The 25,542-nt window shown below is 43.9% G+C and overlaps 1 protein-coding gene across 1 annotated transcript in view; it reads right to left on the bottom strand.

The window, feature by feature from the left end:
- The window catches only part of CDK5RAP1 (CDK5 regulatory subunit associated protein 1), a 30,380-nt gene extending 5,580 nt beyond the window's left edge, over window positions 1-24,800 (bottom strand). Inside the window, exons 1-9 of the mRNA XM_040330575.1 lie at window positions 24,631-24,800; window positions 18,788-19,059; window positions 17,297-17,400; window positions 14,720-14,754; window positions 8,704-8,804; window positions 8,336-8,546; window positions 6,435-6,555; window positions 6,058-6,288; window positions 4,260-4,357 (exon numbers count right to left, since the gene is read on the bottom strand). Coding sequence (XP_040186509.1) covers window positions 4,260-4,357; window positions 6,058-6,288; window positions 6,435-6,555; window positions 8,336-8,546; window positions 8,704-8,804; window positions 14,720-14,754; window positions 17,297-17,400; window positions 18,788-19,043 — 1,157 coding nt within the window. The 5' untranslated portion in view covers window positions 19,044-19,059; window positions 24,631-24,800. The remainder of the gene's footprint in view (window positions 1-4,259; window positions 4,358-6,057; window positions 6,289-6,434; window positions 6,556-8,335; window positions 8,547-8,703; window positions 8,805-14,719; window positions 14,755-17,296; window positions 17,401-18,787; window positions 19,060-24,630) is intronic.
- Window positions 24,801-25,542: the final 742 nt, after the last annotated feature.

The raw sequence follows: 25,542 nt of genomic DNA, 5'->3' as shown, positions 1-25,542 counted from the left end.
TAAGAAATTAGGAGGCAGCCTTGCATATCTGAGAAACAGATGCTTGATGCTAAAAAGCCCAAGAAGTGCTCACAGGTCTATTAAAGCATATTGTAACAACACCCCGAGTATGAAAGGGGTTAAAGTCCTTCAAGACATTCCATTCCCGAACACAAAGGTAGCTACTGAACACTCCAATCAGCCAACCAAGAAACCCACACGAATAATTCTCCCCAAATACGAGACAAAGCTCTGTCTTGAGGGTCAAGCAGGAATGACTCTTTATTGAAAGCGAAACAAGTTTTATACACAGTCAAAAGAGGAAATGCATATCCCTGCTCATATTACTCTGGAAATACAACTGCGACCAAAAACCTAATTAATATGAGCTCAATAACTAATCCCTTTTGACAGCCTAGATGACTCAGACATGATCTTTAGGCCAGACTTGCCATCCTTTACTTTACATGGATGGAGGGGAGAACTTTTCCCTGGTGTTGCTGCTAGAGAGCTAGCACTTTCTTCCAGAGTTCGCAGCGGATAAGATCAGACCATCCCAGCAGAACCTTCTCCGATACTGGTCCTCTATGCTGTATCTGCATCTCTCGCAACCTCCTTCTGAATTCCTCGTCCATGGCGGCTGGTATCTGTACCTCTCCTTTCAGTTGGTGCTGCTGTGACTTCTGCTGCTGCAGCACCTCTTTGCTATAGCCAATTTGCCTCCACAGCCGCTATAACTAGATTTATGATCTCCGCTGTAGGGTTAGGACCATAGTGTGCCAGTTTTATGTTAACAGCGCGATCAAAAATTGCCTCTTCAGGTGTCTTGTCTGTTACGCTGAGCCTTTCAGTTGTCCTGTCTGTTACGCTGAGCCTTTCAGTTATGTTGGGTCTTTCGGATCTATCCATTTAGACAAGTTCTGCGATAATGTCCCTCTTATTACGGTTGTTGGCCGGTGGGCCCCGGTTCTCCAGCAAGTCCTTGAGGGAAGAGCGCTTTAGCCGTTCATACTGTGCTTCCATTTGTCTGTGTTCTCTTGTAGCTGTCCTTCTGGCTGTGGGAATCATCCCGCTGCTTGCCACCAGTTGTAACGACACGCCGAGTATGAAAGGGGTTAAAGTCGTTCAGGACATTTTCACATCGTTTTAAAAAATGTTGTTTTTCAGGTTGTAAAAAATTATCGTGTGTGGGCTAAAATGACGTTTTAAACCTGCGCATGCTCAGAAGCAATGAGACGGGAGCGCTCGTTCTGGTAAAACTACCGTTCATAATGGTGTAAGCACATTCATCACGCTGTAACAGATAGAAAAGCACGAATCGTCCTTTACTAACAAGGAATCAGCTAAAAGCAGCCCAAAGGCGAATGGAACTTCCCCTTTAGAGTGCCGTTGTACGTCACCGCGCTTTGTTCATCATTTTTCAAAAACGATGGTGTGTGGGCAACATCGTTTCTAAGGAGGAAGTAAGAAAAACTTCGTTTTTTGGATATGCTGAAAAATGATCGTGTGTACGCGGCATTAGAGTCTGCAAAAGATTGAAACCGAGACGGAGGTGCACCTTCCAACAGGAAAACGACCCTAAACATACAACCAGAGCTACAATGGAATGGTTTAGATCAAAACATCTTCATGTGTTAGAATGGCCCAGTAAAAGTCCAGACCTAAATCCAATCTGCGGCAAGACTTGAAAATTGCTGTTCACAGACGCTCTCCATACGATCTGACAGAACTTGAGATATTTTGCAAAGAAGAATGGGCACAAATGTCCCTCTCTAGATGTGCAAAGCTGGTAGAGACATCCCCAAAAAGACTTGCCGCTGTAATTGCAGTGAAAGGAGGTTCTACAAAGTATTGACCCAAGGGGGCAGAATATAAATGCACGCCACACTTTTCTCATATTTGTAAAAAAAAAAAAAAAAAAAAAAAAAAAGAAAAAAAAAAAAACACATTTATCATTTTCCTTCCACTTCACAATTATGTGCCACTTTGTCACATAAAATCCCATACCAGGGGTATGAATACTTTTTCAGGGCACTGTACTAGTCCCAAAAACTTCCAGAGCATCCACTGCTTCAGTTTGCTTTTGAATCAGATTCGATCTACTTCTCTTGCCATGGCAACATTTGTGGCTTCTCCCTGGTGATTGATGTACATCAATCATGTGGCGTTGCACAATTGAATCCATAGTGAATGCCCATCCAGCAAGATCACCTAGTTCTGCAGAGAGAGACAGAGGTCCTGAAGTTTCAAAATGGTGACCGACTCTGATTAACAACCAAGTCCTCTCACCGGGAGGATACCCAGAACTGCACCCAAGCCCAACAGGCTGGCATCCATGTTGAGGCTCTTCCAAAAGACAGATCGGAAACACTTCCCTCAAACTGAATTCCCAAGCCACCAAGCCAAGGACAATCTAGTCCTTGTTGCCAAATAAATGGATCGGTCAGGGACCAGAATGACTTATCCCACAATGACAAAAATATTGCATTGTAGAGGTTTGGAGCAAGACTGGGCAGGGTTAATACTGGGGCCAACACATTTCAGAACACCTGAGGATGCAGATGAAAGACTGATGGGCAAGGTCACAAGCTGGTAGTGTGGAGGCCTGGCAGCAAGTGTAGAAAACACTGATACGCTGGAAACATGGGGACATGTAGGGACACATCTTTGATGTACACAGAAGTCAAAAGTCTCCCTTGATATAGAGAGGCAATGAAAGACCTGGTAGATTCCATGCAGAATTTTTGAGCTTGATTGAAGACATTTAATGCTTTTAGATCCAAGATGAGTTTGAATTTGGAAATGATAAACAGGTTAGAGTAAAACCCCTCAAACCACGTTGCCACAAGAACTGGAGCAATGATGCTTTAGACCCGGAGTACCGAATTAAAATTCACAGAGGTACGGTTAGTAAAATGTTCTTCCAGCAGAGGTCTGAATTGCATGTTTGTGCTATGACTCTTTCACATCACAGCCCCCTTCTCCTCTTAGGCAAAGTTCACATCTCTGCAGCTGGGAAATTGCACATTCCCGACCCGCAGAGGAACCCTTTGCACTTTAGCAAATGCGCGCACCAAACCGCATGGTTTTGCAGTACCATGCAGGTTGGTGCTGCACGATTTAGAAAAAAGGATCACTGCTTTTCATGGGTAGTGCAGCCCATTAAAATGAATGGGCCAACCTACCTGTGACACGCGCATGCACATATCTGAACCGAGCCTCATATCACAATCCCATCCTTATATCAGTGTCTGTATTCTCCTCTGGACATCACAATTCCCTCCCCTACACATCAAGATTCCCCCTTCACAGCATTGTCCTCAGCCCCCCTTCACATCACCTCCCTATCTCTCCTTTTACAGTAGTGAGAAGTAGTAGTAGTAGAAGATGGCAACTCCTCAAGGATAAGCTCACCAAGCAAGCACTGAAGTCAATCAGACAGATCCTCTGCAGCCAATGACTCAAAAGCCGCCAAGACCGTAGTTTGTTGGTAAATCAAATGTGCTTGTGGCCCAAGTGGCTTCAGACAGAAAATAACTGGGTGATTTGGGCCATAAAATCTTGCATTACTATAGTAAAACCCTCAGCTTAATGGACAGAGGAATTGGCCACACCTAACACAGCTAAAGAAGACTCCAAAGAAGGATGGAATTCTAGGAGCAGCGGGCAAAAGGATTCTAGGCTGAAGATGTCAGGGGCATAAGTATGCGTGCTTCAAACAGCACCAGAACCACAAGTAGAGCATGAACTGGGGGGCACCCATTACAGCGGGGGCCCAGTCCCACTGCGAGTACCCCTTCTGTGGTACAGGAAACAGGGAATTTTAAAGGTGTCCAATAACTCAAGGAATTGAGGTAGCTCCTGGTGCTCTGAATGACTGGTCCACTTACTAAGTGAGACAGGGCAAGCACTGGCAATGTCGATAGCTCTAGATATGGAAATTGCTCAGCCGCTAACTTTTTACCAGGATGGAGTCTGGAATGAGTCTTGTATCATAGAACCCAGCGTCCTAAGGTCACTTCCAGGCTATCCCCCTTGTATAGTACATTAGCAAAACTGAAGTGTACTGGCAATGCAGTAGCAGGGGTTGTCCAAGGCTGGATCACAGTTTTTTTTTTTTTTGCCAATGTCCAATACTCCTGTTGGCAGCAGTATAACCCTGAAGACAAAAGACTTTCCAATGGACATGCCTTAATGGTGAGGAAAGAAAAGATGATTTTTCCACCTTCATTCTTTTTTGTTCAGCCCTCATACCTTAGAAAACAAATGGAAAAACTCACCCTCTTCGCATGGCTTCTAAAACCCTGTTACTTCCACTCTGAGCTGGAATGTGGAGCTGTTTGCAGATATTATGCCTTTCTCTTAGTAAGTGAAGGACCTAAAAGGCAAACACAGGGGAGACAATATTAGCGTAAAGGCAATTTCTATTTAACATGACAACCCAACCCAACAGATCCAGACCTTTAGTGAATTAACATTAGAAAACGTTTCTTTGTATCGCTCAGCAATCACACCGTAATACTATCAAAACTGATTGTACAGGCTACCCCTCACAGGCAGGCACAGCTGCAGATGTAATATAATATGGCAGCACCCGATTCCACCCCAAAATTAAAGCTACAAGTTGTGGAGGAACAGACGAATGAGGGAAGAGGGAGGATGGGGGTGGAGGGCATACAGTAGATCATCATGTAGATAATCTTAAAAATAAAAATCAGGTTGTCTTTAAGTCTAATGATTTGTTTGATCTACTAAATTTTGTAATAAGCTTGTGTAGCACCCTCTACCATAGGTAGGTGGTAGTATAGTATTTTTGTGAGGTAGAACTGTTAGCATAGGTAAATTTAGGCAGGCCTATGCTTCAGGCTAGGCCTACTTGTTTTGATCTGGGGGCAGGGAGTGGTTAGTGTACCAGAGGGTGTGACCACCTGTGCTTCAGTACTTGGGCGCCTCCTCTGCTTTCAGTGGATTGTTCTGGAAGAGGGGCAGGGCCAAGGCTGGAGTGACAGGCAGCTTATGTGAGGAGCCCTGACCAATCTCCACTTGGTATAGGCAGGAGGCGGGCCTCCCATATAAGCTGAGGTAACAGCTTACTGGGGAGGAGTTGTCAGTCGGGAGAAGTGGAGAATGGAGTACTAGGCAGTGGCAGGAGGCCATCCCCATCTGGGGGGGGGGGGTGTGCGCACCGAGCGCGGAGGAGCCCGGGAGAGCTGTGAGGGAACTTCATCCTTACACAGTTATGGATGAGGAGTCCTGGATCAGAGGGGCTGGAGGCTGTCAGAATGTATGTCCAGTTAAAGTTCTCCATCATGGACTCGTGGCAGGAAAAGGTCGATGAGTGGACCACAGTGAAGTTTTGGATGAGGCATGCCAGGGAATCTGTGAGGGTCCTTCATTCTTACACGGTCATGGATGAAGGCCTCATCTTTACATGGTCATAGATGAGGAGAGACTGTGGGCATTGCGTCAAATCGATGCGACCTGCGGGCGCAGGATTTGCAAGTCGGGCTAACTGGGGTCAGTAGTCCATCAACCAGTACAAGCTGTTAAGTTGCTAGGCCCTTGGGGAGGGGTACTGCAGGCCTCTGGCCTAGTAACCACACAGCCAATACAGCCAGCATCTGGGATTATTCAGAGTGATCTCTTGTGTCATAATGAAGATGATAGGACAGGATCTAATAGTTTTACAGTGGAAGTTTTGTGCAGGAGGAGAAAAGTCCTGGGATCAATATCCTGCAGGAGTTAGTGCAGAGGAGGAGGAGCAATAGTCTGCATGGTGTTATTCAAGGGAAGAGACTGTAAATGTTAGAAGTACATCAGTTCTTCAAGGCTAAACCAATTTATCAATGTTCACTAAATATGATGGCAAAGCAACTTGTTCTATGGGCATCCCATATTCCCTTCCCCCCCCAACCAAGTTATATTTCCCAATAAACAAAAACAAAACACTGCAAATGATTGTTCATTGTTTCTGAGATAATAGAAGGCGGTCTGGCAGCGGAGTCATATGGTGGATGTTAGTAACTAGTAGCAACTAAGCGCTACACTTGCTTCACAGAGAACTGCAGTAATGCCAACCTCATCTGGAAAATCCTTGGGATGCGGAGAGGTAAATCGTATCCTCATTTCTGGATCTATTCTGGAGACTTGATCCAAAAGGTCCACAAACCTCAGCCCTCCTTTCTTAGGCTTGTAGACCGTACTAAAACCACGGCTCAGATGAGACGCTTCTGAAGCAAGGAACTGGACTGAAGAATTGTCAAGGTAACTGTTGACATTTTGACCTAGTAATGTTACTTCCTTTACTCCCTGGAAAAAAAGAAAAATGAAAAGCAAAATATAGTTGGCGATGCTCAAGCTAAAATGTGTTCAGATACCCTAATCAAATGTACATTGCACTTTAAAATCTGCATTTGCTGGGTAGTAATATATTTATGTAAACAATGCAGATCTACCTGATCAGACAGCATTCTAATTTCTTCTAGGATGGAGTGGACTGGACGGCTTCGTTCTCGGCCACGAGTGAAGGGGACTATACAGTACGTGCACATGTTATCACATCCTCGCATGATGGAGCTGAAAGAAAATGTGGTTAAATCAGGGTTTGACAAATTTGCTTGGAATCTAGGAGCCAGCTAAAAAAAGTTAGGAGTCAGAAAACGCGCCCCGTCGAGCTTGCGCGCAGAAGCGAACACATACGTGAGCAGCGCCCGCATATGTAAACGGTGTTCAAACCACACATGTGAGGTATCGCCGCGATTGGTAGAGCGAGAGCAATAATTCTAGCCCTAGACCTCCTCTGTAACTTAAAACATGCAACCTGTAGATTTTTTTTAAACGTCGCCTATGAAGATTTTAAAGGGTAAAAGTTTGTCGGCATTCCACGAGCGGACGCAATTTTGAAGCGTGACATGTTGGGTATGAATTTACTCAGCGTAACATTATCTTTCATAATATAAAAAAAAATGGGGATAACTTTACTGTTGTCTTATTTTTTAATTAAAAAAAGTGTAATTTTTTCCCAAAAAAGTGCGCTTGTAAGACTGCTGGCAAATACGGCGTGACAGAAAGTATTGCAACGATCGCCATTTTATTCTCTAGGGTGTTAGGATAAAAAAATATATATATTGTTTGGGGGTTCTAATTAGAGGGAAAAAGATGGCAGTGAAAAATTACATTAGAATTGCTGTTTAACTTGTAATGCTTAACTTGTAATACCAACGGCCACCACCAGATGGCGCCAGCTTACATATCTGGTGGTAATAACTTGTAATACCAACGGCTCACCACCAGATGGCGCCAGCCCCCCTTCCAAGCCAAGTCGCCAGGACCCCATTTCTAGTCGCCATGGCACCCGGGATTTGTCGAGCCCTGGGTTAAATAAGCGAACTACCGTAACATCTGCCTTAAAAGAGAAGTCCAGCCAAAGCTTGTTTGGATGTACTTCTCCTATGGATCACAAAAGTGCAGTTAGCTTTGCACTCCTGTGACCCATTTTCAGCAGAGAGCGGGCTGAAGTCCACTCTCTGCTGTGGTCACTGTTGTCAGTCCAGGCACCGCGTCATCACTACAATGGAAGTTGAGATTCGCCAGGTGCCAGGACTGACACACGGCTCAGTCTCTTAGTGAGCAACTGAGAGCCTGAGCCGGCCACCCCCGCCCCCTTTACAGCTCAGCACTCCCAAGGAGGGGGCAGAGAGCTGTGACTGAGTCTACAGCTCTCTGCCCAGGGAGCTCTAAAAACTGAGCGATTGGTGATGTTCGGTGGCTCGGTTCTCAGTGCAGAAACGCCGGGGGACGGATGCTGCATCCACCGAGGCAAGCACGATTTCTAAAAAAAACAAACAAGAAAAAATAAAAAAACACGTACTTCTCTTTTAAGCTGACCGTACAGTATAAAATCTGATCAACATATCAAAAAATCCACACACCCAACAAAATGTCAAGGTAGACATATATTAAAATCACACCATTTTATTAAATCAAGTTAAAGTATCAATTTAAAAAGCACCAGCAAAATATACAGGATCAGCGTATAGTTTGCTGGCACTTAATATAATATTTTAACTTCATTTAATAAAATGCTGTGATTTTAATATAGGTCTACCCGAGTACCTTGAAAGTCCATTGGGTGTATAGAATTTTTTAAATATTTTGATTTAACGTTGTATTAAGATGTGGTACCCCTTTTTTTATCCTTTATGATGACATCCAGACAACAATGCAATGGTGGTGGACCACCAATGGAAAGGTCTTTCCCTCCGAAATTATTGAATCTTCAGAAAAAATTTAAGCTAAAAGGAGTTTCTCTGGTGATGGCTCTATTGGCGTATTAAAGAACGTTAAAGGCACTTACACAAAAGAAGAAATACTGTTTGCAGAAGTCTGCACAGGCATGATGTCAGCATAGGTCTCATCTAAGGAAAGGAGGACATTGGCAGCTTGTTGACCCGTTTCTGCCACACCAAGAAGTCGAGGCAAATCACGGTAGGCATCAGGACCAGCGAGTACATCCACCAGCTTCTCTCTTTGAAGGATTTCCTCTTTTAGACGTTCTGCCATACATCCTTCACCAAGACAATGAAAGCACACAACATAATGATTAGCAAAAAGCCTTGTAGAGTCATTCCCCCCCCCCCCCCCCCCATCACCTCTGCCGAGTCATTTTACTGTGTTTGTGTGCTCCAGACCTAAGGGTAGCTGGCATAGATTTGGTGCACATACCTAACATTCCTATCCTCAAAGGACCTTGGGATTTATTTCGAGTTTTCTTAAGATGTGCAAGTTGCTTTAGACGGTTCCAAATGGTCTGTTCTGCCTTTTCTCTGCCAACAAATAACAGAATTTGATTTAACAAATAAGGGCTCATATTATCCTGGCACGAATAAATTTTTTTTTTTTAATAAAAACAACAAATAAGGTAATACATGCTGGAACTATCAATATGGTTTTGTGACCATATCCATCTACATTGTCACTGTACACATAATTAAAAGTATACCTATACTATATATATAAAAAAAAAATTCAGATAAGTTGGCCCCAGAAATTACAAGGATAATGAACCAATCTTTAAAAATAGGGGCCGTTCCAACACGACTGAAGCGTGCCATTGTCTCCCCCTTGTTGAAGAAGAGCACACTCGACCCTTCCCTGCTCACCAATTTTAGACCTCTTCTTCCCTTTCTGGCGAACATCCTGGAGCAGGTCGTCTTTAAAACAAATGCAAAGCTTCTTCGAGGGTAACGACCTGTTCCATGATTCCCAGTTGGGATTTAGGCCGGATCGTGGCACTGAACTCTCCACAATTGACATGTGTGAACGCCTGTTGAGGGTAAAAGATGCGGGGGGGGGGGGGGGGGTTCAGCCTTGGTGCTGCTTGACCTCTCCCGCAGCCTTTGACCATCAAATTTTGGAAGACCGCATGAAAGACCTTTTTGGGTGTAGTGGCACTGTCTTCAGCTGGATTACCTCCTTTCTCACGGATAGGGCCCATCAAGTGTGGATGAACGCATGCAGCTCGCCAATTGAACCCCTTCTCTATGGAGTTCTGCAGGGTTCGGCTTTGTCGGCCCTGCTTTTTAACTGCTATATGCGCCCGCTTGCTGACATCATTGCTACACATAAACTAGCATGCCAGATGATACGCAGATCCTGGCCGACACCGACGATGGGCCAAAAATGCAACTACAGCTGAAAAATGAGCTCCTTTACATACAAAAACGGATGGCCGATAACAAGCTAGGCCTCAACGAAGCCAAGATCGAGGAGATGTTGGTGGGCCCTCAATCAACCACCAATTTTCTCTTGGCCTGGCCCATCTCATTCTGCCAACCCCAATGCTGACAAAACAGGTCAAGAACCTAGGCATCATCTTTGATCCCTGCTTGTCATTCATACCTCATGCAAAACTCTGCATCAAAAACTCCAACTTCTATATACAAAGACTGAAAAATTAAAGATCTGTTTTCGCACGAAAACCGGCCAATTCTTGTACAGGGCCTTGTGCATTCCCAGTTGGATTTCTCCAAAATCTTTTTTCTTGGACTTCCACTGAAGTGGCAAAGAAAATTGCAAGTCATCCAGAAATCAAGCTGCGCGCCTGGTTTCTGGTTGCGCTAGAACAGTCTACATCACTCCTGTGCTGAAAAAACTGTACTGGCTTCCTATCGTCAAGCGAGCATTATTCAAGGCAATGTGCTATATGTATAGGGCACACTGTAAACTGGGCCCAATCTACCTGTCTGAATGGGCCTCTCACTATGTGCCGTCAAGATCACTTCGCTCAGCTTACATCTCACAGAACCAACAATAAGCAGACTACAATCCAATGGCAACAGACGCCTGGTCACAAAGGGAATGAGCTGTGGAATTCTCTGCCAGCGTCTCTAAGGTCCTCACCCTCCCTCATGAGTTTCTAGAAGGGTTTAAAAACCCACCTCTTTATTTAGGCTTACGGATAATCCGATAGAAATTAGGAACCACGCGAAACCATGGACTTTAAATGCTTTTTTCCCCTCCTCCATCTGGAGGGTTAGCCCCCTCCCCAGATTTTCTCTGTTTTTTGTTACCTCTTTCAAATTCTACACCCTAGGCCAGTGATGGCAAACCTTTTTGAGCCCGAGTGCCCAAACCGCGATGCAAAAACCAACTAATTTCTTTCAAAGTGCCAATACAGAATTAAACCTACCAGCGGCTCTGTACAGAGGATGGGACTGAAAATCCCTCTCTGAATGAGCCCTAAGAGGCCAAAAACTTACAATTCTGCCAGATTCACTCAGAATGCAGGGTTCAGGAATGCATTGTGCAACATACACTGACCTACCTGACACATGCACTCACCTACCTGACCATTACACTCACCTACCCGACACATGCAATGACACCAATGAGGGGGGTTAAATGTTTACCAATGACACTAATGAGGCCAAATAACAGCAATGATGGGGCACACGGTTTCCCAATGATACCAATAATGAGGCCCAATGACACCAATGATGGGGTACAAGGTTTCCCAATGATAATAATGATGGGGCACAATTCCCAGGACTGCTGTTTAAATATATATATATATATTTTTTTTTCCAATGAAGAAAAACGATAATTTCATCCAACAAAGTTTATGACAAGCAAGTGTATTGGCAAAGAGAAAATCTGCAAAGGCACTTTCTGGAGAGATTCCCAGGAAATCTTTTATTTTGGGGGTTAATCTATATCCTAGACACAGGGCCAGGATGAAGGAAGTGAAACCAGACAGGAAGGAGTTGAAGGGGAAGGTACCTACCAGCAGTTGGTACAGGTATTGCATGGCTCCGGTCAGCAGGATGTTCAGTAGCAGCTTGAGCCTTTGCCTCTAAGAAGCAGGACTGATCTACACATAATGTCCACATCTCACCTGTCTCCAGTGTCCGTTTCCCCCAATCCGACAGCTAATTCCCGCCCGCACGTCACCCCTAAATCCAGCCGCATGGGAGCCGTGTTCTCTCTGTCACGCCCACCCCAGACACATAAACACTGGCCCCAGAGACTTGTGGGAGCCGCCCACCTCAGACACGTCACCGTTTGCCCTAGAGACCTGTGGGATATGTAGTTCGATGGGGGGTGCGGTATGGCCGAATCAGTTTCTGTGGATGGATGGCCGGTCAGTGTGTGCTTTTCTTCTGGCGTGCCCACAGAGAGGGCTTGGTGTGCCACGGGCTCGCCATCACTGCCCTAGGCTCTTTTACCTTTGTATGGGTAATTAAAGTTTGAATGTAGGGTCTTTCTGCGCCTAGACGCGCTTCTAAGGGAGCACATTCGGCGCAGTACAAATCCCATATCAAATCAAATATATTAGTAATAGATACAATAATGTACGTTTTTCCCAATAATGAAGGAATGAAGGTTTTAGCAAATTTAAGAAGTACCCACCTTACACCTTGGGGGGTATAGGGGCACAGACATCAAACTCCTGGGTAAGCCCTGACACCATCTGACACAGGCGCTTACTCAGGGTGGACTCCTGCAGTGGGGAGGTGGTGAGATAGTGTGGATCAGCGGGTATACTTTGCTGGGGGGGGGGGGGGAGGGGTCGAGGCAGGTATTGTGGGCTACCAGGAGGCACCCTCAGTGGAAAAACCAGCAGCCAATCGACTCCCAATCAGAGCTCTTAGCCAATGGCAGAGAGCGCAGAAAAAAATGAAGGAGATCGCTGGACTAACCTTGCGTGGTTAGTACAGCGGCTCCTGACCGGAGCGGTCACGATTGCACGAAAAAGAAAAAAAACACTGTAGTGTGTACCCGGATTCCAGGACAGACAGTGTTCACATCTAGGTTTACAGATAATGAGATTTTCCAGCACAGTACAGACAAAAATAATTACATTAAATATACCTCTCCACCCCCTTCTTAAAATGACATAGAAGAACACAGAGTTTGTTTTTTAAGCCAGTAACAAGGTAAGCAGCAATTTCGTTCTGCTATATTAATGAGAACATGTAACAAATATAAATTGTTTTATCCCAATTTGGCTTCAAAAGTGGAAATACACTCTGAAGCCCAGTACACATGATCGGTTTGTCTGATAAAAAACAGACCGATGGACCGTTTTCATCAGACAAACCGATCGTGTGTGGGCCCCATCGGTTTGTTTTCCCATCAGTGAAAAAAATTGAATATGTTTTAAAATTTTCCTATGGATAAAAAACCGATAGAAGAAAAAAAAAAAAAAAAAAAAACCGATCGTCTGTGTGGAAGTCCGTCGGTCAAAAATCCACGCATGCTCAGAATCAAGTCGACGCATGCTCGGGAGCATTGAACTTCATTTTTCTCAGCACGTCGTAGTGTTTTACGTCACGCGTTGGACACGATCGGATTTTTGACCAATGGTGTGTAGGCAAGACTGATGAAAGCCCGCATCATCGGATATCCGACAAAAAAATCCATCGGATTAGATTCCATCAGATATCCGATTGTGTGTACAGGGCTTAAGGCTTGGTTCATACCTACGAGTTCGGTGCAGCCTACGTTAGCGTGTGCACAGCAGCCTGTTCACTGGAATGGGCTGCTGTGCCTGTGGGAATTGCAGGAAAAAGGCCCCGGCAGGAAAATCGCATAGCCTTTTTGCAGCATGCAATTTCCTAAATTGCAAACCTGCTACATGTTTAGATGCGTGGGGGCGCCATTAAGAATTAATGGAAACGCCAGGTGCGATCCTGGCATCCGCAACCACCCGCACAAGTGTGAACCTAGTCTAAGTGTAAACCCCTGATTATTTCTTCTGTATGAACACAGAGATGCCCAGATCTCAAAACATCTCTCCCTACCATAGGTGACTGTAACATCAAGTTAGTTGGGGATTTTTGAGCGCTTTAATTAACTTTATATTAGGGTTTTCCCGATACCGATACTAGTATAGAGGCCCGATACAGAGCATTTGCGCGAGTACTAGTACTCGCGCAAATGCTCCAGATGCTTCCCCCGATACTTTTTTTCCCCCCCGGAGAGCGGGTGGAGAGGGGGCGGAGAGCGGAGCAGAGCAGTCCTCGGGTATGGAGGAGAGGAGAGCTGCTGCCGCTGGCGCCTAGTCCCCAAAGTGAAAGCCAAGCCCCCCCGCCCCTGCCGTCTAGTTCATTAGCGCTCGGGGAACATAACAGCTTTCAATTGAATAGCTTTCACCATCCATCCCACCATTCATCCCACAGGATTGGACGGGTGATCTGTCTATCAAAGTGCCCGAGCAAGGGGGAGTGTCTATATATGACGAGGCGTGGCGGGGAACACAGCTATTCAAATGAAAGCTGTTATGTTTCCCGAGCACTAATCAACTAGATGGCAGCGGTGGGGGGGGGGGGTCGGCTTGGCTTTCTCTTTGGGGACACAAGGCGGCATTTAGAGACAAGGCGGCATTTAGAGACATGGCGGCATTTAGAGACATGGCGGCATTTAGAGACATGGCGGCATTTAGAGACACAAGGCGGCAGGCATTTAGGGACACAAGGCGGCAGGCATTTAGAGACATGGCGGCATTTAGAGACACAAGGCGGCATTTAAAAAAAAAAAGTTTTGGTAATCAGTATTGGCGAGTACATGAAAAAAAGTATCGGTACTTGTACTCGGTCCTAAAAAAGTGGTATCGGGACAACCCTACTTTATATGCTTCCTCTCCAACACAATGGGGGGTCATTTACGAAAGGCAAATCCACTTTCCACTACAAGTGCAAACTACAAGTGCAAAGTGCACTTGAAATTGCACTGAAAATGCACTTGGGAGTGCAGTCGCTTTAAATCTGAGGGGGGACATCTGAAATGAGGGGGAAGCTCTGCTGATTTTATTATCCAATCATGTGCAAGCTAAAATGTTGTTTATTTTCCTTGCATGTTCCCCTCGGATCTACAGCGACTGCACTTCCAAGTGCACTTTCAGTGAAATTTCAAGGGCACTTTGTACTTGTAGTGCAAAGCAGATTTGCCTTTCGTAAATAACCCCCATTGTTTATGTATAAAGTAGGTATATATATTAAAAAAAAAAAAAAAAAGGAGGTTGCTTATAACCTACATCGCTTTGCTTATACTAAGCATATATTTTTCTATTCCCTTATACTATTTGCATTGTTTTCCCCTCTGGTTAGCACATCCCAACACATAAATGTGATTGTCAGTGCAGCTCGTATTGTATCTATGATATTTTATGGTAAAGCAAACAATAGCAAGCAATGGAAACCACATGTACATGACATTCAGCTTACAATGGAGGCTTTACCTGATTGAACATGTAACCAGAAGGATGACATCAGCCTAGAATAAAAGGAGAGAATCAATACCTGAAAGAATGCATGAAAGGTGCTAATGAGAATTCTAAGATCATCACAACCTAAGACTCAACTCCAGGCAAATAGCAAATCCACAGATAGGAGCGGTTTTACCTGCCAAAGGATTTTCTGTTTCTGTCAATTCACTTTTAAGATTGTCTACTTGGCAGGGGACCAGATTTGTCTCTCTACTGCAGTAAAGATCACTTTCAGATCTCCTTCTCACCTTTACCCTGTGATTGGACAGTGAAGGAGAAGCCAGCAACTGATGAGCTTATGATCCCCTCACTCTGCTCTCTCCTCTTATGAGCATGTGAACTAATTGCCTCCTAATATTGTGTCTTCCTTTTCCAGTCTGAGCTCACAGCTCACAGAATACAATTATGTATTATTTTACAGAGCCGTATTATTCTTTGTCTTTTGTATCTGCTGAGAATTCAGCTGTAAACAATATATATGTATTGTTATTTATTTGCAATAGTGGAACACATTTCCCTATTTAGAACGGTTTTGTTATCCAGAGGAAGTAAGAAATGTACGGCGCAAAGGATGAAAGAAGGAATGTTTGGAGCTGCAATAGGAAGACTATCACTGGAGTCCCCATCAGAAGGTAACTCAGCCCATAAGATGAAAACTCACGGGGTTTAGGACAGCCTGACTTGGAGTAAAATTCAACTACAGGGTGGGCCATTTATATGGATACACCTTAATAAAATGGGAATGGTTGGTGATATTAACTTCCTGTTTGTGGCACATTAGTATATGTGAGGGGGGAAACTTTTCAAGATGGGTGGTGACCATGGCGGCCAATTTGAAGTCGGCCATTTTGAATCCAACTTTTGTTTTTTCAATAGGAAGAGGGTCATGTGATACAAACTTTTTTGGAATTTCACAAGAAAAACAATGGTGTGCTTGGTTTTAACATAACTTTATTCATGAGTTATTTACAAGTTTCTTTCTGTTTACAGCCATGGACACGTGCGGAGCGGATAGAAATTGTGTTGATGTCTGGTGAACGCAGTAACCGGGTCATTGCAGCAGATTTCAATGCAAGACAGCCTACGAGACCACCCATCTCCCATGCTACAGTTAGCAAACTGCTTGCTAAGTTTCGTCAAACTGGTTCAGTGTTGGATTTGCCAAAATGTGGACGCATGAAATCTGTCACTAATGAAGAAACATCAGTGGCTGTCCTAGCTTCATTCAGCAAGAGCCCACAGCGTAGCACCCGCCGCATGTCACTGGAGAGCACATTGAACACATTTTATAAGTGGTCAGAAACTTGTAAATAACTCACAAAAGAATAAAGTTATGTTAAAACCAAGCACACCATTGTTTTTCTTGTGAAATTCTGAATAAGTTTGATGTGTCACATGACCCTCTTCCTATTGAAAAAACAAAAGTTGGATTTAAAATGGCTGACTTCAAAATGTCTGCCATGGTCACCACCCATCTTGAAAAGTTTCCCCCCTCACATATACCAATGTGCCATAAACAAGAAGTTAATATCACCAACCATTCCCATTTTATTAAGGTGTATTCATATAAATGGCCCACCCTGTATACTGCTAAAGAAAGTCCACATAGCCAACTCACCCTCTGCATCAAAAGATACAAAAATATATTATTCTAAAGCATTCCTGTAAACTGTACTGAGCTGGTCACCGTCTCTATAAAGAATCCTTGTGACATGAAATTCAGGCTCCTCCAGCCAGTCGATGGTGTGTGTGTGTGTGTGTGTGTGGGGGGGGGGACTGAACTGTATTTTTTCCTTACATCAGAGACTGATTTCATGTTAAAAACTACATGGCAAGAGTTTGCAGGATTGATTAGGAAAGGTAAGGTATTGACACCTCTTGCTAATGTTTATCAATATGCCCACAAAAGGCAATATCAGTAACTAATGAGGACATAATTCGAAAAACCCAGATCAGGATTTCCAAAGCTGATATTTCAGTTATGAGTGGACACTGGGTTGAAATACTCACTATCCACATATATGTCCTATGAACAGACGAAGCAAGAAGTCTCCACCTGCGATATTATTAACCCAAAAACGTATATGGAAAAACCCCAAAAATATTCCCATTGCACATGTCCCTGGAAATGGCTTTGTAATAAGTGTGTGCTGTAGCAACTGCCAGCTGGGAACCTGTATGGACACAAAGTTAAGGCATATATAGTCAGCATACCATCGATCTTTGAAATAGCATCTTAAAGTTTACTGAACTGATCCCATCACAGTATAAAATTGGGAAGTTTTGAGCAGTGTGGGTCCCCTTAATCAGGCGTATGACATCACATGCCTGATGAAGAGGACCTACACTGCCCAAAACTTCACAATTTTATGCTGTGATGTGATCACTTCAATAAACGTTTGGATGCGATTTCAAACATACTTCTTATACTAGCAATATATATCAAACCCATATGCAAGGCATAGGTCCATTTAAGAAAAAAATGGTGCTGTATGGACAATAAATAGATCTACATGGACCAGTGCAGTGTTTCTATAGTGGTTTCATTACCTCAGCTGCTGTATTAATCCTGACATATCCAGTTTTCTCTAAGATAGACCAGGCGATTTCTGTATCATTCACATTCATCTGACATCCATAGGTTTCAAAATATACTAAGGAAATAAAGAAATAATATATTAATCTCACTCAACATTCAGATTGCAATCTATAGCATCATACCTTTAAAATAGACCCAATGCCCCTGTTCTCGGCGACACGTCAGAATAAGTAATGGAGGTGACGTTCCGTCAGCTGTGCCTGCGTACACCACTAACAGGTTTTCCAATCTGACAGAACACCCGCGCAGAAGAAGGCAGCGGACATCTTACCACACCTGGCTATGTCTTGAATTTAACCACTTGCTTACTGGGCACTTAAACCCCCCTCTTACCCAGACCAATTTTCAGCTTTCAGCGCTGTCGCACTTTGAATGACAATTGCGCGGTCATACAACAATGTACCCAAATTACATTTTTATCCCACAAATAGAGCTTTATTTTGGTGGTATTTGATCACCTCTGCAGTTTTTTTATAATATATATATATATATATATATATATATATAAAATAATTTAGTTATAACATTTTGCAAACAGGTAATTTTTCTCCTTCATTGATGGGCACCGATAAGGTGGCACTGGTGGGCACTGATAGGTGGCACTAATAGTTGGTATTGATAGGTGACACTGATGGGTGGCAGTGATGGGCACTAGTAGGTTACACTGATAGGAAGCATTACTAGGTGGCACCGATTGGCACCACTGGTTGGCATTGATAGGTGGCACTTGTGGGCACTGGCAGGTGGGCACAGATGAGGCAGAATTGCCTCTTCCTCCTCGGGACCGATTTCCTTTGTACACAAGCCAGTGATCAGCTTTTTTTTCTTCTTGCGCTGTCAGCATGAGAATAAAAAAAAAAAACACGATTACCGATCCTTTGTTTATATCATGTGATCAGCTGTCATTGGCTGACAGCTGATCACATGGTAAGGGGCCGGGACTAGCCCCTTAAACGGATCTGTGATCACCCGAGTCTCAGTGACTCGGTGATCACAGCGCCCCCCCCCTAGCAGGGGGCACGCGTTGCTTGTGCAAAGGGGAGGACTTTTCAGGTCCGCAATGTAGCCCTCTTTCGGCTATAGCACGGGCCTCTAGTGGTTAACAGTAATTTTAGGAATAAATTGAGTGTATATAAATAAATATAGTATATTGACACCTGTGATGCTGTTTGCGTGTTTCATTTTGAAAGCCTAAAGGTTTATCGCTGAGCAGTGCGGGGTGTACCAACATGGCCTCCGCCACCTTCCTACTTCTGGCGTCCAGCTTCTTTCACAAAGTAACATCAAAACAGCATCACAGATGTCAACATACTATGTTTATTTATATACTTTATTGCTAAAAAATAAAATAAAAAAAAATAATAAATAAAACTTTCCCAAAGCCAGGTAAACAAAAAGCACTGTGTAAGAGACTATTCTTTCTCTCGGTCCACTAAACAAACCTTTATTATTCACTGGAGGTGGAGAACAGTCCGTGATATAATGAGGTGCATCATCTTCTATAGGTGGAGGCACAGCCGCTGCTGGAGTAGTGCTAGCAATAAACTCTTTAAGATTTGGGCCTGTACTCAGCCTGGAACTGAACTCTTCCTTCCTTGTCGCAGCTTTCTGAGAGCCGGAGACACCGGTAGATAAAAGTCTCCAGGACAGCAAGATTTTGGCTCGGGAAAGAAGACGGGATAACTTTAAGGGTTCCATTGGTGGCGTCTAATACCTGCAGTGCATAAATCCAAAAAGAAAAAAAGCTGATTTACTACAACAGAGAAAGAAAACCAACATTCCTGTAAACAGAACAATTGTGACAAATATCAAGTCACTTCAATTTGCGTTTAAAGCAGAACTCCAGAAGTATATTAACCGCTTGCTGTCCAGTGTCCGCTGGATCGCTTATATATAAACGTGATCCCGCATTTCGGTGTAGCGCATGCATGGCGCCCGCAGCTCGCTACTGCAGTCACTACACAAGTGGAAGTCGATTGGTGGGTGCGGGGTACTCTATGTCCACCCAGGCAGCGACACAGAACTGAGATCTGCTTATGTACACAAGGCAGATCTCAGTTCTGACATAAGGGAAGGGATGGAATTTGTGTCCCTGTGAATAAATGGCATCTTTTCCCCTAGTAAAAGCACCTACACAGTACAGAAAAACACTGGCTAGGCACACAGTTAACCCTTTGATCGCCTCTGGTGTTAACCCCTTCCCAGCCAGTGTCATTCGTACCGCTTGCTGACCATATACTGTATATATACAGTGGCAAGGCGGCTCTCCTGCACAGGATCACGTACCTAGTACGTGATCCTGCACTGCCAGGTCTGGGGCGCACACGTTCACCGCTGGTGATCCGGTGCCCTTGTGATTGGACACAGCGGCAGCCAAGCAGTGTGTCCGGCAGACTCATCCAGCACACAAGCAGAATGGCAGTCTGCCTATGTAAACCAGGCAGATTGACCCGCCAGTAGGGAAGATATTAATTCTGTGTTCCTGCAAAACATAGTAACAAAGCACTGGGAGGGCACACAGTTAACCTTTTGATCACCATTGATGTTAACCCCTTCCCAGTGTCCGATCTGTCCGCCGCAATATCGCAGTACTGATAAAAATCGCTAATCACTGTTATTAATTGAAACAATTTAGGATAAAATGTTTATATAAAAATCTATCCCCTATTTTGTAGACGCTATAACTTCTGTACAAACCAATCAATATACACTTATTGCGATTTTTTTTTTACCAAAAATACAGTCACGTCCATAAATATTGGGACAGCGACACAATTCTAATCTTTTTGTCTCTATACACCACCACAATGGGTTTGAAATGAAATGAACAAGATGTGCTTTAACTTCAGACTTTCAGCTTTAATTTGAGGGTATTTACATACAAAAAACTGTTTGTATATGTGCCTCCCACTTATTAAGGGACCAAAAGTAATGGGACAGATTAACAATCATAAATCAAACTTTCACTTTTTAATACTTCTTTGCAAATTCTTTGCAGTCAATTACAGCCTGAAGTGTGGAATGCATAGACATCACCAGACGCTGGGTCTCATCCCTGGTGATGCTCTGTCAGGCCTCTACTGCAACCGTCTTCTGCTCCTGTTTTTTCTTGGGGAATTTTCCCTTTAGTTTTGTCTTCAGCAAGTGAAATGCATGCTCAATCGGATTCAGGTCAGGTTATTGACTTGGCCATTGCATAACATTCCACTTCTTTCCCTTAAAAAACTCTTTGGTTGCTTTCGCAGTATGCTTTGGGTCATTGTCCATCTGCACTGTGAAGCGCCGTCCAATGAGTTCTGAAGCATTTGGCTGAATATGAGCCGATAATAATATTGCCCCAAACACTTCAGAATTCATCCTGCTGCCCTTGTCAGCAGTCACATCATCAATAAATACAAGAGAACCAGTTCCATTGGCAGCCATACATGCCCTCGCCATGACACTACTACCACCACCATGCTTCACTGATGAGGTGGTATGCTTTGGATCACGAGCAGTTCCTTTCCTTCTCCATACTCTTCTCTTCCCATCACTCTGGTACAAGTTGAATTCGGTCTCATCTGTCCATAGGATGTTGTTCCAGAACTGTGAAGGCTTTTTTGGCAAACTCTAATCTGGCCTTCCTGTTTTTGAGGCTCACCAATGGTTTACATCTTGTGGTGAACCCTCTGTATTCACTCTGGTGAAGTCTTCTCTTGATTGTTGACTTTAACACACATACACCTACCCAGGGCCGATCCTCCCTATAGGCTCATTATGCAAGCCGCTTAGAGCCCCGCAAAGCTGCGAAGGGCCCCCCAAATTACTAGAGGCCCCGCCTGGTGAGAAGTCATTTTCGTCCCCTCACCCCAGTTCTAAACTCGCTGGCTGAGTCATTACCGACAGCAGAACACCCCCTCCCCCCGCTTCTCAACTTTCTTTAACGTGACATGTCACTGTCTTGAGCGCCCCCCGCTTCTCATTTTTAATGTGCCATGTAATTTTGCTTTGGGCCCCAGGGAGGTCAGGATCGGCACTGCACCTACCTCCTGGTGAGTGATCTTCATTTGGCCAACTGTTGTGAAGGGTGTTTTCTATACCAGGGAAAGAATTCTTCGGTCATCCACCACAGTTGTTTTCTGTGTCTTTTGGTGTTGCTGAGCTCACCGGTGCGTTCTTTCTTTTTAAGGATGTTCCAAACAGTTGATTTGGCCACACCTAATGTTTTTGCTATCTCTCTGATGGGTTTGTTTTGTTTTTTCAGCCTAATGATGGCTTGCTTCACTGATAGCGACTAAGGATGAGCTCTGGCGTGTTCACATAGAACACGTGCAGAGCCCGCCAGGAAGTGTGCACGGCGCTGCGCTAATAACAGCCAGGGAGACACTTCACGATCCCTGCAGCCGAGCATCGGGACAATGTCTCCCTGGCTGTGATTAGCACAGAGCTGTGCTCACTTCCTGGCGGGCTCTGCACGTGTTCTATGTGAACATGCCAGAGCTCATCCTTAATAGTGACAGCTTTTTGGATCTCATATTGAGAGTTGACAGCAACAGATTCCAAATGCAAATAGCACACTTGAAATGAACTCTGGACCTTTTATCTTCTCCTTGTAAATGGGATAATGAGGGAATAACACACACCTGGCCATGGAACAGCTGAGCAGCCAATTGTCTCATTACTTCTGGTCCTTTAAAAAGTGGGAGGCACATATAAAAACTGTTATAAAATAGTTGTAAAAACAGTTATAAAAACTGTTGTAATTACTACACCGCTCACCTGATTTGGATGTAAATACCCTCAAATTAAAGCTGAAAGTTAAAGGGGTTGTAAAGGAAAAAATGTTTTCCGTAAATAGCTTCCTTTACCTTAGTGCACTCCTCCTTCACTTACCTCATCCTTCCATTTTGCTTTTAAATGTCCTTATTTCTTCTGAGAAAATCCTCACTTCCTGTTCTTCTGTCTAACTCAACACCGTAATGCAAAGCTTTCTTCCTGGTGTGGAGAAAGCCTCTTGAGGGGGAGGGGTGAGCAGGCAAGTCAGGAAACTCTCTACCTTGCAGATAGAGAAAGAAGCTGTGTGTTGGTGGGCATCCTGACACTCCTGCTCGTCCCCTCCCCCTCAAGAGGCTTTCTCCACACCAGGGAGAAAGCCTCGCATTACTGTGTGGAGTTACAGACAGAAGAACAGGAAGTGAGGATTTCTCAGAAGAAATAAGGACATTTAAAAGCAAAATGGAAGGATGAGGTAAGTGAAGGACTGCACTAAGGTAAAGGAAGCTATTTAGGGAAAAAAATAATTTCCTTTACAACCCCTTTAACCACTTCCTTACTGGGCACTTAAACCCCCTTACTGCCCAGAGGACTTTTTGCGATTCAGCACTGTGTCGCTTTAACTGACAATTGCGTGGTCGTGCGACGTGGCTCCCAAACAAAATTGACGTCCTTTTTTTCCCACAAATAGAGCTTTCTTCTGGTGGTATTTGATCACCTCTGCAGTTTTTATTTTTTGTGCTATAAACAAAAATAGAGCGACAATTTTGAAAAAAAATTAAAAATTGTTTTACTTGTTGCTATAATAAATAGCTCAATTTTTTTTTACTTTTTTTTTATCCTCAGTCTAGGCCGATACGTATTCTACATATTTTTAGTAAAAAAAAAAATATATATATATATATATATATATATAGCAATAAGCGGCTGGTTTGCGCAAAAGTTATAGCGCCTACGAAATAAGGGACAGAATTATTATTATTTTTTTTACTAGTAATGGCGGCGATCTGCGATTTTTATTGCGACTGCGACACTATGGCGTACACTTTTGACACATTTTTGGCACCATTCACATTTATACTGCGATCAGTGCTATAAATATGCACTAATTACTGTATAAATGTGACTGGCAGGGAAGGGGTTAACACTAGGGGGTGAGGAAGGGGTTAAATGTATTCCCTATATAGTGTTCTAACTGTGGGGGAAGGGGGGTGACTGGGGGAGGTGACCGATCTGTGTCCCTATGTACAAGAGACACAGATCGGTCTCCTCTCTCCCTGACAGCCGGCAATGAGAAATGATCTCATATGTAAACATACGAGATCATCTCTCATTGGCCGCACAGATCGCCTAGCAAACGGCCACTCCGATTGGCCGTTCACGGCGATCTGTGATTGGCTGTGTCCAAGGGACACGGCCAGCACAGAAGTTCCCCGCTGCGCGCTCAGGAGCGCGCGCGGAACACAGAAGGGGCGGCCGTAAAAACACGGCGCCCCAGAGAAGTAGAACCACCCTGCGGCCGTATATAGTCGTACGGCCGTCGGGAAGTGGTTAAAGCACATCTTGCTTGTTTCATTTCAAATCCATTGTGATGGTGTATAGAGCCAAAAAAAATAGAATTGTGTTGATGTCCCAATATTTAGGGACCTGACTGTATATAGAAAAATACATAATCGGAGCTAAACTGAGGAAAAAAATCTAAAAGAAAAAAAAAAATGGGGATATTTATTATAGCACACAATTTACGCTTTTTTTCGTTTATAGCGCAAAAAAATAATCACAGGAGGTGATCAAATACCACCAGGAGAAAGCTCTATTTGAGGGGGGAAAAAGGACGTCAATTCTATTTGGGTACAACGTCGCACGACCGCTCAATTGTCAGTTAAAGCGACACAGTGCCGAATCGCCAAAAAATGGCCTGGTAAGGAAGGAGGTAAATACTTTCAGGGCTGAAGTGGTTAAAGAAGACCTAAAAAGGTATGGAGCCTGCCAACGCTAACCTCTCTTTTCTGGAAATGCCAGCTGCCTGGCTCTCATACTGAATCAGTATTCTCCAAGTCACTGACACACACACACACACACACACACACACACACAGACCTAGGAGTTCTGATGCCTTGTGACTTCACTGGCTGCATACTTGTGCCAGGTAGGGTTGCCATATCATCACTTTAATCCAGGACACATATTAATTACACAGGTTCTGTGGCTGAGTAAGGTAGTAAGTAAACTTACTTGGTGCCTTTTCTACATTAAATCAGCCTCAGAACTTGTGCAATTAATATGTGTCCTGGATTAAAGGGATCATGTGGCAATCCTAAGACAGGAGCCAGGCAGATAGCATTATCAGAAGAGAATCAGCCCTGTATCTCTCTCATTAGATGGTCCCATTTATTATGTAGCCATGCCCTTCCATGGACCTCTTAGTTTAGCTGCCCCTTGCCCTGTGAGCAGACATTCCTCCAAGACACATGTCCCCAAGTACTTTGTAGTTAGTATTACAGCACACACACATATAGGTAGGTATACTCACGTTTTCATATCCCTATAAAACAGAAGACAGGTCAGTAGGTGATCCGGGCACACAGCACTGCGATCACACATGGGCACCGCCACTGATAGAGGACAGGAGACAACACAGCAACGTCATCAGCCTGCGACGCTCTCTGCACTACCACAGCGACATCTAGTGGCAGAATGTGTAATGGCCGAATGACGCTTGTCATATTGTAAATGCAGAGCTCCTGACTTTACCTGATTACCAGGAGTTGTCCCAGCTTTCAAGGGTTAAAGTATAATTTAACCACTTCATCCCAGGAAAGATTTTCCCCCTTAATGACCAGGCCATTTTTGCAATACAGCACTGTTTTGCTTTATCTGACAATTGCACAGTCGTGCAACGCTGTACCCAAACAAAATTGACGTCCTTTTTTCTCCCACAAATAGAGCTTTCTTTTGGTTGTATTTGATCACCTCTGCGGTTTTTATTTTTTGCGCTCTAAACTAAAAAAGATCAACAGTTTTGAAAAAAAAATGTTTTTAACTTTTTGCTTTAATATATATCCAAAAAAAAAAAATTATTTATAATGTATAAATGTATAATAAATAATGTCTTCATGAATTTAGTCCAATAAATATTCTTCTACATATTTTTGGTAAAAAAAAAAAATCCAGCATACTGCAGATGTCAGCAGTATGCTGGATCTAGTGACAGAAAGTTGATTTTTGGGTGAACCTCCGCTTTAAACAACTGGCTGACTTCCAGGTTTTTGCTGTCAGAAAGGGAAGAAGATCGGCGATTTCAGTGCTGCTGCTGTTAATTGTTAGGCCTCGGTCACATGAGCAGCAGAGGAGAGGTAAAAAACAGGGGTTGTCCTTTGTTTTTATCACTCCCCCCCCCCAACAGTTCACCGATAAGTTAGCATTGTTGGGGGACATATCTATG

This window comes from Rana temporaria, chromosome 12, assembly GCF_905171775.1.
Source record: "Rana temporaria chromosome 12, aRanTem1.1, whole genome shotgun sequence".
NCBI lineage: Eukaryota > Metazoa > Chordata > Amphibia > Anura > Ranidae > Rana > Rana temporaria.
The sequence above is the reverse complement of the archived record's forward strand: the minus strand, read 5'-3'. Positions and strand labels throughout refer to the sequence as shown.